This window comes from Micromys minutus (genome assembly GCF_963924665.1).
Source record: "Micromys minutus genome assembly, chromosome: 19".
Classification (NCBI taxonomy): Eukaryota; Metazoa; Chordata; class Mammalia; order Rodentia; family Muridae; genus Micromys; species Micromys minutus.
The window spans coordinates 38,183,446-38,198,588 of NC_137954.1; the positions used below are offsets into that span (position 1 = coordinate 38,183,446).

At 47.1% G+C, this 15,143-nt stretch overlaps 1 protein-coding gene across 2 annotated transcripts in view; it reads right to left on the reverse strand.

The window, feature by feature from the left end:
- Positions 1 to 13,578, reverse strand: part of ASB18 (ankyrin repeat and SOCS box containing 18) — a 61,328-nt gene extending 47,750 nt beyond the window's left edge. For both annotated transcript variants that reach the window (XM_080933055.1, XM_080933056.1), the window contains exon 1: positions 13,342 to 13,578. In XM_080933055.1, coding sequence (XP_080789181.1) covers positions 13,342 to 13,546 — 205 coding nt within the window. In that variant the 5' untranslated portion in view covers positions 13,547 to 13,578. The remainder of the gene's footprint in view (positions 1 to 13,341) is intronic.
- Between the last annotated feature and the right edge of the window lie 1,565 nt (positions 13,579 to 15,143).

The following is a 15,143-nucleotide window of genomic DNA, read 5'->3' on the forward strand; positions in this document are numbered from 1 at the left end:
CACAGAATCCTCTCTAGAAACAGCCCTCTTTGGTTCCACCACACACCCATTAACCTTGTGTGGCCGAGCACACATTGCAGCACCCACCTCTTCAACACAAGAGTAGGTCACGAAACCAAAGCCTCTGGAACGCTTTGAGGATCTCTCAGAACCACACAGTCTGTAAGTGTGCCCCATATCTCAAAATGTTCCCTTAAACTGTCATCTGTGGTTTCAAAGCTCAGCCCACCAATGAACAGCTTCCTCAGCTGCTCTGGCTCCTTTGGATCATGGCCCTCCATTTTGAGACTGGACTCGCCTCTTCCAACTCGAGTGCAATATCTGGACTTTATTAAAAGGTGTTTTTTATGGTCTCATTTATTTATTTACTTAGTGTGTACATACATATGTGTGCATGCTTATGTATGATTGCCCATGGATGCATGTGCCAGGGAGTACCCAAGCAAGCATTATGGGTCATGAATGGAGGTCCGAGGAAACATTTGAGACTCTTCTATTCTTCCATCATGTGGGTCCCAGGAATAGATCTAAGGTTGTCAGGTCTAGAGATTAGCACTTTTATCACTGAGCCATCTTGCCAGCCCTAGACTTACTGGCAAAAATTGTAACATCAAACCTCCAATATTTATATAAGCTAAATGAATACTAAATTCATATAATACCCAAATATATTAATTTAAAGTGTAAGCTGTTGACCTGGAGATATGGGTCAGCAAGTCAAGTTCTGGAGGAACTGAGTTCAGAACCCTGGCTCTCACAAAAGTGCCTCAACCACCTGGACTCCCAATGCAGTGAGGGGATTCTCCAGCTTTGGGTTCAATCAGGAGAGTCTGTCTCAAAATATGAGATGGCTGGCAATCAAGGAAGACATCTGTCATCAACCTCACGCACTCACACCTGCACATAGACATGCTCCCACCACACATGTGAACATACAGATGCATACCAGACACATATATGCATGCAGAAAATGTAAGTTAAAGCCAGAGTTGCAGCCCAGTTGATAGAATGCTTGGTTAGTACGCACCTAGACTGGGGTTCACTCCCCAGCACCACATAAAACGGTGTGATGGAACATGCCTGTACTCCCAGCACTTGAGAGGTGGAAAAAAGAGCACTGTCAATTCAAGGTCATTCAAGTTCATAGTTCAAGGTCATCCTCAGCTACATAGTGAGCTGAAGCTAGCCTGAATTAAATGAGATCCCTACCTCAACCAATATAATGTCAACTAGAAAGTTTTCTTGCTTGTTAAATCACAAAAGAGTTTCTTACAGAACTGGGTTTTGGAAGTTTGTTGGTGAGGATGGGAGGGTTTTGTTCTACTGAACTGGAAATGTACACATATGGAGCTAATGTATAGAAAGCATGTTACAGTTACTAAAAGCATATGGACAGATAGTGGGAGTCCCTGCCTCAAGGGGGCATTTGTGCATTTAGAGGGAGGTAGACAAAGCAGTCATTAGCAGCAACTGGAACGACATCATCAGAGACCTAAGCATCTGTGCTTCCAGTACCTCAGACAAGGTAAGGTGTCAGGGTAGCTGGAGGCCACAACAGGAACCTTCCAAAGGTGGCATCTCAGCAGAGCACTGGGGAGATGGTGTGTAGGGATAATCTCTTGTGCACTGGGTAAAAGCATCTCCTGTCAATAAAAATGTGACGCTCAACAAACTGAGGCAAGAGTATAAGAGAGAGACAGAGAGAGACAGAGAGAGAGAGACAGAGAGACAGAGAGAGGGAGGGAGGGAGACAGAGATAGAGAGAGACACAGAGAGAGAGAGAGGGAGGAAGGGAGGGAGGGAGAGAGGAAGATGGAGGGAGGGAGGGAGGGAGGGAGGGAGAGAGAGAGAGAGAGAGAGAGAGAGAGAGAGAGAGAGAGAGAGAGAGAGAGAGAGAGAGAGAAGGAAATACTGAGGCACAGAAAGCTTCATCCCTCCCAGACTCAGAGGAAGGTGGACATATAAAACTAAGAAGAATTAACCGGCCACATGGCAGACATACAATAATAATGGGTTAATTGAGTTATGAAGCTAGCTGGGGAACAGGTCTAGCTCAAGGCTTTAGCTCATAAATAAATAAGCCTACATGTAATGATTTGAGAACTGAGGCATGGGTGGGGAAGCCTATGGTTACGTTGGTGTGCTTCTCTCTTGGGTGTACATTTTCTCCCTGATTGTTGCCGGGGAGTGAACCCCATTTGTCTTGGTTGAGAAGGAGGCACAGTGCTATGATGCCTAAAATGAGGGTGCCATTTAAAAGGTGACATTCTGGAGTCCAGATGGAGAACAAAGCAGCCTGGCAGAGGGCCTGGGGCTTGGATCTGAGGGTTGTCACAGACCTAAACCCCCACCTGTAAGGAAGACTTGACACTCCAGCTGTCGGGGTGGTCACGTTCTGATTCAGCTTAGACAGTCACCTCGCTCACTAGGATCCTTTCCTGTGTAGCCAGGAGTAACGAGGGCTCCAGGTCCCAGTGAGAAGTACATTATGGCTGGCATTATGACCTAAAAACGGACGAGTCACATGGGCTCCAAAGCTGCAGGGTCAGAACTGTGTCAGTGTACCTCCACCAAGCATGCTTTCCAGGTGTTGATCCCAGCCAGTGCCCCAAGAGGCCAGCTCTCCCCAGTGTCTGACTGTGAACCCCAAGACTTCTTGGAAGGAGGAATGGATATGTGGGCAGCATCCAGAGATCCTAAAGGCCTCAGAGAATGAGTGGGTTCAGGACTGATACCCTTGTTGAGGTGTAGTGTAGTTTCCCAACCACCAGAGGTGAAGGGCCAGGGATTTCTCCCTTATTTTTGGGAGGGTCCCCAATTTGTTACAGACTTGATTCTTTTTCAAGACCCACTAAAAAACAATTGCTGGGAAAAAACATAATGAAAATATATTTAGAAGTCCACGAATCATACTAGTGAAATTGTGCTATCACTTTCTAATGGCTAGCAGTCAAACACTAAGTGTCAAACACTCCCTCAAGGGACAATTGCCTCCCAACAAGCTCATGGTAGCACTGGAGTGTGGATAAGCCTTTGGAGCCATATGTGACAGGTGAAGGGAAATGGATGATGGGGTGGGCAGGTCACCCAGTGTTTGCCCTGAAACTTAAACCATGTGCTGTTGCATAGAGGGTGCCAAACTTTCGCTGTAGAACCTCTGACAGCAAATGTTTTGGATTTTATGGACCACGTGGTTTCTATAGCAACTACTCAGCTCTGCCTTTGGGTTATAAAAGCAGCTGGAGATTATTTGTAAACGAAGAGGGCTTCCTGCCAATAAAACTTTATTCACAAAACCAATTGGCTAACTTTTGCTGTGGGTAGTAGAGAACTGTCTTAGTTTCATTTTTTTTTTTGTTGTTTTGTTAAAATACCCTTGAGAAAAACAACTTGAGAGAAAGATCTTATTCTGGTTCACACAGACCAAGAGCCAAGTTCATCATGGCCGCGCAGTCAAGGTGACAGGAGCTTGAAGCAACTGTCACATCACATCCACAGTCAGTAGAAGAAAGTGATGACTGCACACTGATGCTCAGTTCCCTTTCTCCACTTGTACAGAACAGGGTCCCAGCCAGGGAATGGTGCCGCCCACAGTGGGCATGCCCATAGGTGCGCCTATCAGGTGATGCTTGTCTGTCAAGTTGACAAAGAATAACAGTTGTCAGAGGGATCTTTGCTGGTTTGTGGGAAGGGAAGCTGTACAACTCACCCCTAAATCTTCTTTTCTCTTCCTTTTTTCTGCTTTTCCTTGCCAATGGAATCTGCTCTTTATTACAAGCTAAATGTGACTCTCAAATGGTAACTGAGTACCCACACACCCAGGCACACCTTCTCCTCCCTTCTCTGCCTTGAGTGTGCTGACCTTGGATTTGTAAATTCATATCCTTCACCACCCACTCTGGAAAATGTGAGGTAGTTACTCTTTTGATTATTTTGTTCTGATCCACTGTGTCTGGAGCCCGACTGTGTAATCAGATTTTGATACTACATGACGGCCATGTCATTTCACTTTCATTCATTTTCCTTTCTGTTCTTCAGGCTGGGAGCTTTATGCTGACATGTTTTCAGGTTTGATGTATTCTCCTCCCCACCCCCACCTTGATCTGCTGATCAGCCTCAACTTCAAGGAAGGGGGACATGCTTGGGTACTTGGTGTCATCACACGGTTTTAATCAGTAAGGGAGGGCGAGGTGAGAAAGCAGAACCAGTGTGTCCTACTTCCACCCTTCCTATGCATGGAAAAGAATTGTCAGACTTGCCCCCACCCCACGCCCCCATCACTTGCTCTCATTCCTTTTCCTAATGGCTGCTCACGACCTTTTCAGACAAATGTCAGCACTGAAGCCCAGGACTCCTGGTATCACGGAACAGTTCCAAGTCTTCTTCCTCCTCTGATGTTCACCCCTTGCTTCCCACTGTCCTGGATAGCATCTCATACCCTGTGTGCTCCACACCCACTACTGTGCTATTTCTTTATCACCACAGCCTCTGGACAGTAGTTCATTCACCCTAGTCCAGAACTTTGGTCCCCCTCAATATCCAGGTCCTGATGTTGGCATGGGCAAATGGGGCTAGGAAGGTCGAGCTCTCAGCTACAGAGAGTGTTCCCGCCATACTAGTCTGCCTTTGCAATGTTTCTGAGGCAGAGCACCATTGCAGGAGCTGGAGGCATCATCGCGGGAAGGCAGAAAACCTCTCTCCTGTTTTTCTCCTTTCCTTTTGTTCTTCCCAAACTGAAACTCTCCAGTGTGCTTGGCAGTGATGCTAATGGGAGGGTGCCATCAGCATACATTACCGTTTTATTAGTCTGTTTCTCCATTTTGATTCTGAAAATATCCTGATTTAGTCTAATTGCAATTTCACTGTGTTCCACAGGCAGGAATGGCTCGTCCTGGGGGTGGGGTGGAGCGGGAGACGTGACCCAGTAGGATTTTTCTCTTCCTGCCCATATGTCTTTGAAGCTGGACCATTAGCTCTAAAACATGCATTTCATCTCCTCACAGTGTGACTCAACCTGCTTCTGGGACAAATAAGCGCCTAGGGTGTGTGTCTTGCAGAAAGCAAAGAAACATTCCAATTCTTGGCACTTTTGTGTCATTTAAAGCGGGAGCGGCCACTGCGGCCATCTTATTCCTAAATAATTTAACTATATTCAAAGATAATCTGATGTTATTGTAGGAAAGTGTATTTCTAATAAATTCCACTTGATCTGGGTGAATCAATTCAGGCGGTACATAATTGAGTCTGTTAGCAAGGACTTTAGCAAGAATTTTGCAATCAGCGTTAATTAAGAAGATGGGACAATAATTTGTGCATAATTCCGGATCTTTTCCTGGCTTGTGAATCAAAGTAATAAGAGCAATGCTCAGGCTGGTGGTGGGGTAGTGTCATTAGGTTCTGATTTATAAGTACTTAGAAAGGTTTAATTTCATTTTGCTGCGAGCAGGGTCTCCCAGCCCCCACAGTCTCTGGCCGGGTGAGCAGCCGAGTCCGTGGGGAACATCTCCTTTTCCTTCCCTGTCACAGGTCACCTCCTGCTTCTAGTTTCTGCTCTCATTCTCTAAATGAGCTAGCCCCTCGTGCATTTGTTTGTCCTTCTGTCCATCTGTCCTCCCTTCCTGAAGTCTTTTGCTGAAATGTTCAGAACTAGAAATTCTGAACTAGTAGATATGTATGTATGTATGTATGTATGTATGTATGTATGTATAAACATGCATGTATGGGTGCTGGTAGAATATGTATGCCTCAGGTCCTGGCTCAAAGGGAAAGGTGCTTTCATGGGCCTTCTTGTACAATGCCTTTAGGAGGGCAGGCAGCATAAGTCTTGACCAGAGACAACAGAAATCAATGCTCTACTCTTTTATTTTGATATGATTTTTATTACCATATGTGTATGTGTGTTTTGCCTTCATGTGTGTCTGTGCACTACACGTGTAGCTGCTCAAGGTGGTGAACCTCCGTGTGGGTGCTGGGAACCGACACGGTTGCCACAACCGTGCTCTTAACCTCTGAGCCAACTCTCCAGCCCCATGTTCTACTCTGAGCTGACTGCTGATTGATGAGGGGATACAGTGAGCTAGGTGTCCTGCCTAGGTCAGCCCCAGGGTGACCTCTAAGGCACAATGAAGTACTAAGGAGAGTATTGTATACACACTGGCTGGGAGACTTCAGTTGCGTAGCCTGACACCTCTGAACCTCATCTGAGCCATTTTCTTCTTTGGGATGGGAGATAACACCTCTTGAGGAGTGTGTTGAGAGCAGGCGGCTCAGTGTGACTTCTCTGCCTCCTCTTTCCCTGCTTCCATTGGAGGCTGACTGTGGGTCTGGCACACTCTGCTGAGGTACTTGCTCTCCTTTGCCTCATAGCCCAGCTTTGGCTCATTCTGTGCATACAAATGTGTACTCTGGTCTCCTATCAGCCATTCAGACAATAAATACCACTCTCCAGAGACCCAAAACTAGTCACTAGAGCCCTCTGCTGAAGGCAGGGGATGGTCTGCACAGACCTGTGGGAAGAACTACTCAGGGAGGCAGGCTGGCTGGGAATGTCTGATGTTAATCTCCATCGGTACAAGTCCATCTCAGAACCCCAGTCAGCACAGTTGGCAGACAGCCTGAGGGTTTACTCAGACTGGCCTATTTACTTTTTCAGTGAGGAAATTAAACTTAAGAGCGGTGGACTGGCATGTTCAAGGTCACATCACTGTTAGACCTTTGCCCTTCTAACGATACCAATGGTCTGAAAGGCCGTCCTTCTCTATCTCAACCTGGTCACCATGTATGTCTCTTTTATGGCAGGAACCACATGTGTTCTCTCAATTTAAATGACCCATGTGGTGCCCCTTTTTTCATGTAAGGAAGAATGACTGTCATGGTGGCCTGTTGGATAGTGTGCCCTCAGCATCCTGCCTTGGGTGAGGAGTCCCATGCACAATTGGTCCCCACTTTCACACGTGTGCACATGCATGTCTGTTGCATGTTTGTGTGCACACATTCCCACCTATGGATGCTACCGGGGAGATCTCTTAATAACAGCCCAATTAGTCTTTTTTTAGCTTTCCCCTGGTCGCTTAAATACCATTGCTCTAAACACAACACAGTACATCCGTTCCTCTCTTTCCATCAGGAATTCAAGTGGCATCTTGACTTGTATGTGATGTGCCCTCAGCTGACTCACAGAATGCTGATACCCTTAATAATAGCAATTAGTAATCAGTTGTTTCTTAAGTAGTGCTATTATGTCGGTTACTAAATTGTACGGTTGATGCATTTGAGGGGTTAGACGGGTCTTGACACCCTCCTCCCAGATACCCCCTTTCCCTCTCTTCGTGTTCCATTCAGTGTGGGAAAGAAGCCAGGACATATCATACCGTTGTCATGAAAAATTCAATAGTCGGAGGTTGGCTTTGGTTTGAAGCAGAACAAAACGTTTCTCTGTGGCAAAGCACAGCTCATAGGACCTGGTGCAATGTCAAAAGAGGAGCTTGGCTGGTCCATGCCAGCACTGTATCCTACATCTGAGCTTCTCCTCACGGCTGAGGCCCTGTGCAAGGCACTGGATATGATGAGTGAGGTCAGGGAGGGGCATGTGAGTTTAGAACATTTGCTGGCATTGGGAGAAAAGAAATAGCTCAGGGAGACAGCTCAGGGAGTAGGGCGCTTGCTGCACACTCATGAGGATCCGAGTTCGGATCCCAAGCACCCATGTAAAAAGCCAGGAACAGTGGGTGGCACATGCCTGTAATCTCAGCACCTTAAAGTCAGGCTTCTGTGAGCAAAACTCATGAGGCCAGACAGATACACACATAATGTGCACACGCACACACACACACATGCACACACATACACACACACTCCAAAGACAACCTAATTGGAGAGAATAATGGGTTCAGCAAGAGTGTGAAGCAGTCAGAAGACAGTAGTAGGTGTGACTATGAGCCAGATACATTATATATACATGTATACAATATAATCATGAAACCCAATATTATATATGATAGATGTATAATCACAAAAAAGCTTAGAAAATGAAACAAATAACATAAAAGACAAACAAAAGCTTGCTAAAAATCATGGCTGGCTTCATCCTGTCTCTGACTTCTGACTCACTATGAGAGCTCTCTGTCCTGTGGTCCACCATGATACTGCATACCATGTTCCAATCCAGCCAAGGGGATGGACAGCTAAGCTGAGCATACTGGACTGGAAAGCTCTCATACTGTAAGCTAAAATACTTCTTTTCTTTGGAATTACCCAGCACCAAATATTTTGTTACAACAGAAAACAGAGGAAGACAGCCATGTTTTTCAGTAACTAATGGAGATAAAGGATGAATGTTTTTTTGCAGAGGAGAAGGTGAGGTGGCCGCTTGTTCAATCTGTGTGACTTTTCAAAAGGGTGACCTCCCTGAATGGGGTGTGAAAGAAGGTAAAGGTGAGCAGGGGAGGTTAAGTCCTTACTAGGACATTACTGTTGGGATGGGGAAGCTGACTGGGAGTTGTTCCACATGACACACACACACACACACACACACAAACACACACACACACAAAGACACACACACAAAGACACAAACACACACACATAAACACACACATACAAACACACACACATACACACACAAACACACAAACACAAACACACACATACACACACACAAACACACCACACACACAAACACACACACACACACACACACACACACCTGATCCACATCTGGAACATCCCCTTACATACAGAGATACAGGACACCTCAGAGACCTCAGTGAGAGAGCCTTGCCCTGACCTAGGTTGGGCTGGGACCCACAGTGGCTCCTGGTAGGAGAGCTGAGAGTTAGCTGGAAGATTCCGTCCCCTTTCCGGCACCTTGCTTGGTTCCTAAGGTCCATTCTTGTGACAGAGCAGGTGTCTTCCAAGGGACGAGACCTTAAGGGAATCTGGAATAACGAGTGTGTTCCCTCCAGATGTCACTTCAGGAGGTGATGGCTCTGTCTTCTGCCACGGCCATGTTTCCTAGCTCCTCTGACCCCGGTCCATATCAAGGGGTACATGAGCACCCAATGGGCTTCTCCAGAAAAGTTTTCTATCATGTTCTCAGCTCATCTTCTGTCTCTCTCTGTCTCTGAGTCTCTTTCTGTCTGTGTTTATCTCTGTCTGTCTCTCTGTCTGTGTCTGTGTCTGTCTCCCCTGCACTCCTTCTCTCTGGTGGAGAGACAGTCCATAGGTCAATGAACATGTGATGGGCGGGTCCCTCTTTAGCTTTCCCCCTCATCTTTTGATCTGTCATCTTTTGAATCATGCCCAGAGCTCCTCCTGCTGAGGTTGTCTTCTGGATGGAGACCTCTTCTGATCAGAATGATTTTTCCCGACAACACTTGGCTATCTCTTTCCTCCTGTAGTAGACATTTCCCACTCTAACCCTCTCCTACTCCCCCCCCCCCGTGTGTTTCCAGTCCTCCACAGTCCTGGATTCTGTACAGTATCCATGCGATCTTGAGTCTCTGTACCTTGTATAGTCTGCAGTCACATATGCCATAGCAACGACATTGCAGGGATCCCAAAGACCACGTGTGCATTTTAGTGCCTCCAGGTCTGCTTCCTCCTGGACTGTTCCTGGAGGGTCCAACCTTGCTTTCAGGAGTTGAGCACTCCACATCTGAGGAGAGGAGCCTATGGCATTTCAGGCCTCTACAGGGAAACTTTGGGAGGATGATTTCAGAGTAGCTTGGAAAATGATGGGGCTCAACCCCATGGCCTAAGGCAGTGAGTCCCAAGGGATGGCTAAAAAGTCAGTGGTTTCAGGGGCCAAAGTTCATATGAGATAAAAAGCATGCCAACTTCAACTTGATACCACCGAGGGACTTTCGGATGCCAGTGTCTCTGAGAGATGTTCAGGGAGCAGGTCCAGTTCAGACTCACCCTGGAGCTCCTCTGGGAAGCCTCAGGACCTGCCTCAGGAAAGCCCCCTTTCATGCCCTATGCAGCACTAGGAGACAAGACAGACAAAGCACCATTCTTGTCTCACACAGTGTGTGGTGGCAGTTGAGGCTGGCTGGACTCTGAGTGTCTCACTGTCCCTTCACACTGTCACATATCCAGCAAGGAGAAGTCTGGGTCTAAAATCTATCATAATAGACTCATGGTAGGAGGATTGTAGCTTCTCTGACATATTTTCTCAGTTTCAAGAACTGTGCAGAGAAACTGGATAGAAAAGACTTTGCTGAATAGTTGGCTACGTGGGGGAGAAGGGATGCTCTAAAGGGGATTTCAATATACAAATCCTAACCACTTGGGATGTGACACTGGGTGATGTGCAGAAGGGATACTTCCTCAGGCTGGGGTCCCAGCTGGTGGCAGGGCTGCAGACTGTGTGGAGGGCAGCAGATTCCAGGTCACCCACGAGGAGATGGAGCTATGGGTAGGAACAGGAGGACCGATCCAGACTGCGATAGTGACCTGGCCCTTCTCTTTCTAGCACATTCTAAACACCAGGCCGAAAAGGAGTCAGACCAAATAGGCAGAGATGAGGAAGTTCACAATGATCAGTCTTGATACAAAGCGTGGCGTAGGCCAGGAGTACATTTTTCCGATCTCATCACCACTTGTGCCAATAGGGCCTCCTTCCTCCTTTCTACTCTCCAAGCCAGCTCCTGGATAGATAGATGTGCTGAAGGTTACAGTACACGGCTGGTGGGCCCGTGGAGCCCAGATGGAGGAATAAGAGGTACCTTTGTTAAAGCAGGTCCAATACCACAGGGAGTGTTGGCCTAGCAAGGATGCTCCAGTCTCAGGCGTGCAGATGGGTCCTTTAGGTTCCAACTTTACACTTCCCTTCATGCATTCAGAATTGTTTTCTGACAGACATGCCCCACACATGCTCCTCAGGCTGGCACATACATGTACAGGTGTGTGCATAAATGTTTAATGTTACGTGTGCGCATGGATACACCTACATGGGGTTGTCTGACTAAAGGATAGAGTTCAGGGCTCAGGACAGATCTGACCAGCTAGAAAACAGCTGGCTATAGTCAGAGGTCAACCACAGGAGCAACCTCACAGTAGCAGTGACCAAGAACCTCTTATGTGACAATGATCAAAATGGATTCAAGAGGACGAGAGACATGGTCCATGGGTTCACACCGTCGTGTAACACAATGAAGGAATGCTACAGGGAAAACCAAAATCCTTTGTCTGGTGAGAAAAGAAAGTATAGTTAAGGGCTTGGGAGATGGCTCAGTGGGTAAAGTGTTTGTCGTACAATTGTGAGGTCTCAAGTTCAGTCCCTAGAACCTGTGTCGAAATACTGGGTGTGGCAGTGCACGCTTGTAATCCCACAGCTGGCTGAGGTGGGTGGATCCCTGGGCTCTCTGGACCACCGGCCTAGGATACATGGTGAGTTCCAGGCCAGTGAGAGACCCTGTCTCAAAGAACAAGGTGGGTGGAGCCTGAGAAACAGTAACTGAGATTGACATCGCTATTCCCCATAAGCATGGTCATTCCTCCTACCATATGCATTTCCCTAATCACACATGTACCCCTGTCCCCATGTGCACCCATGTGAACACACACACACACACACACACTCACACACACATTTGCACACATGCAGCCTTATTAAACTGGGAATTTCATTATGAATTCTCAAAACTGGCAATTTTCATGCTGGTGTGGGCTATGCTAAAACATGTTTTCTTACTTCCTCTTGGATACTGGAAATACATAGCAAGAAAATTTCATATTCATGTACCTGTCACATGGCTCCCGGGGTCTTATGGGAAGGTAAGGCCTGTATGAGAGTGTACAGGCGGTATCAAAGACTTAGATCACAGCATTGTTTATAAGAGCAGTAGCATAAAAATATTCTTCCTCAGGTTTGTGGGTTTAAGGGTTTTGTGGTTACTCTCCATATGTGATAGGTTTGGAAAACCTAGGTAGCTACATAGATTTATTTTATTTTTAATTATGCATGCACATGCATAGCTAATACATTAATAAAAATGTGTGCACATGCATTTATTTGTAAGTGTACATGCAGTGACTGCAGAGGCCAGAGGAGGGCACCAGATCCTCAGAACTAGAGTTACAGGCAGTCATTTGCTATCTGACTTGGATGCTGGGAACTCAACTTGGGCCCTCTGCAAGAGTAGAGGGTCTCTTAACCACAGAGCCATCTCTCCAGTCCCCACTGTCAATCTTTTTGGGCATGGAAACTGACCATCGAAAGACCCCTGTGTTGTAGCTGTGGGCCTGTGAAATTTAGACCCTCAAATAGAGGAGAGAGATGGACGTGAGGACAGCTCGTCCTGGGGCAGAGCAGAAACTCTGCTTTTCTCTCAGTTACTCTGTGTGATGCTGAGCTTGGTGTTAAGACAACACACACATGTCCTCAGCACATGTGACAAGCATGTATGTAAGCATTACTAAAGATGACGCCACCTGTGCTGAACCCTAGGAACAGTACCGAGGTGTAACAGAGGGGACCTCTCACTTACGCATAGTAACTAGAAGTCACAGAAACTGCCAGAGCAAAAGCTATCAAGACCTGATACCAGAAAGTGTTTCTGAAGGGGATGTGTGTCCAGAAGCTGCCTGTCTAGTACAAGTAGATATGTGACTTATATATTTATTCTGCAGTTGCGGGGATGGAGCCCAGAGTCTTGGACATACTAGGCAAGCATTCTACCACCCAGTGACAGCTGCAGCCTCACTGTAGTTACTGATCTTTGCAGTGTTGTCTTAGGTAGTTGCTGGCTACTTGATTTGAGTGAAAACGACCCCCATAGGCCCATAGGGCATGGCACTATTAGGAGGCATGGCTTTGTTGCAGTAGGTGTGACCTTGTTGGAGGAAGTGTGTCACGGGGGGGGGGGGGGGTGGACTTTGGGGCTTCAGATGTTCAAGCCAGGCCCAGTATTTCTCTCTCTTTCTTCTGCCTGCCAGTCCAGATGTAGAACTCTTAGCTACCTCTCCGGCACCACATCTGCCTGCATGCTGCTATGCTTCCAACCATGACAATGATGGATAAACCTCTGAACTGTAAGCCAGTTCCAATGACGTGTTTACCTTTATAAGAGTTGCCATGGTTGTGGTGTCTGTTCACAGCAACAGAAACCCTAACTAAGACATACCCTTGAACACACCCACGAAGTACTGTCTGTCATGGTGTCTACCTGCCAACACAGTTACTGTCTTGGAGACTTCTCCCATTTGTTATTTACTTTAACACATAGCTATATAAGAAATAGATATTAAAGAGACATCACCCTGTTGAGCCCTTGCCTCTGTCTCCAGGGCAGACCCCAGCATGCATTAGTAATTGGCCTGTGGCCTTCCTGTGGTTACCTAGCAATGCGGCTGTGGGCAGCTTGGCTGAAGGCTCCTTCATCCAGTCATCATTAGCGAGCTCTATCACGGCGTCTACAGGCTCTACCTCGGTGCAGATCAGCTCCTGCACAGTGTTCTCATCCCCAGTGGCCAGAGCGGACTTTAATCTCCTCACCAAGTCTGAGCTGAGGGGGTAATCTGGTGACGAGTCCCAGCTGGTCATTGTGGTGTCCCTGTGAGAGAAGGTGTTCAGCCTTCTGCTCTTCCTCCTAATGCATGCCCAAAGTTAGCCCTGTCCCCGCAGCAGAACACATGGTTATAAATAGAATCCGGGCTGGGTTTCTGTCAGCGGGGAGGGCCCAAGCTCCTTCCACCTTGCCTTCGGGGCTGAGAAGGCCTCTTCCAGGGGCCACTGTGCAGGCTGCTGCAGAGATGGGAGCTGGGCTGTCCTGTGTGTTTGGAGAAGTAGCAAAGCTCTTTAGAGGGAAACTCTAAAGGTGACTTTGCTTGTTTGAGAGGGTTGGATCAATTACCTTTTTCACTGCTGTGACAAAATACCTCACAGGAAGCAACTTAAGGGAGGGCTGACTTTGGCTCACAGTTGGAAGTGCTACAGTCCACCAGGGCAGGGAAGCCATGGTGACAGGAGCATGAGGCAGCTGGTCACGTCACTTCCACAGCCATGTAGCATCAAGTAGACAGGAAATGGGGTGAGGCCGGCCCCTACAACTCACTTCCTCTGTTGAATCTCCACAGTCTTCCAAAACAGTACCACCAACTGGGGCCCAAGTATTCCAACACAGGAGCCTTTGGGGACATTTGACATCAAAACCACACAACTTAGTAGCTTGGGCTGGACTCATCCTCATGCGTCAGCTGGATTGCAGGGATGGCAGTCATGTGCCTTATGCACAGCTCAAAGGTATGTATTGACGACTGTTTCCTTCCTCAAAACCAAGGCTACAGAAATCTACCTGACCTGGTCATGGGCCTTCTGCTGTATTGAGACAGGGCATACGTGGATCTTATGTATTTTCTGGTTGACTTACGGGCATGTAGTCCAGGATGGCCTAAAACTTCTAATCCTCCTGTCTCCTGGGATGACAGCCTTGTGCCTCCATATCTAGATTTATGTGAGGCTGGGGATGGAACTGAGGTCTTCCTGCATGCTGGGTTGGTGCTCGATCCGCCGGGACCCATCCCCAGTGCTGCTGGCATTAGTGTGTTGAGTTCATACTCTCATAAGCAGATGATTTGCTGTGAGACTGGGGAGTGGCCACAGAGACTAGTGAGCACGGGGGAAGGAACATGCAGAAGCAGTGGCATTGTGCAGGCTGCTCTCAAGCCCCAAATCAGAAGGGAGGTGAGGGCCCAGCACTTGTTAGGCAGATAATAGGATGACAATGTCTCAAAATACGGCCCTCGCCGATCTTAATTACCCAGCGATCTGCTGGGTGGTTAATCAGCGGCACATGCACTATGCTAATGACGCTGGCTAATTTTGTTATAATGCAATCCTTTATCAAGCCTGTGATGTATAAATTAGGAATTGAAATGTAAGTAATACAAATTATATTTAAGGCAACATGCATTTCTTTACTTCAGTGTGAAAATTTCTCATCTTTGTTTTTTTTTCTTCCGTTGATGAACTTTCCCTTGTCCCCACCGCCCTATGAGAAAGGAAGTCAGTCACTCTAGCCACCCCCTGTATCCCTCTCTACTTATTTCTTAGACATCATAGTTTTGCTTTCTCCTTCATGTGCTGTCTTTGAAAGGTTCACAGTATGTATGACACTTGTGGCAGGAAGATCCTGGCTTCC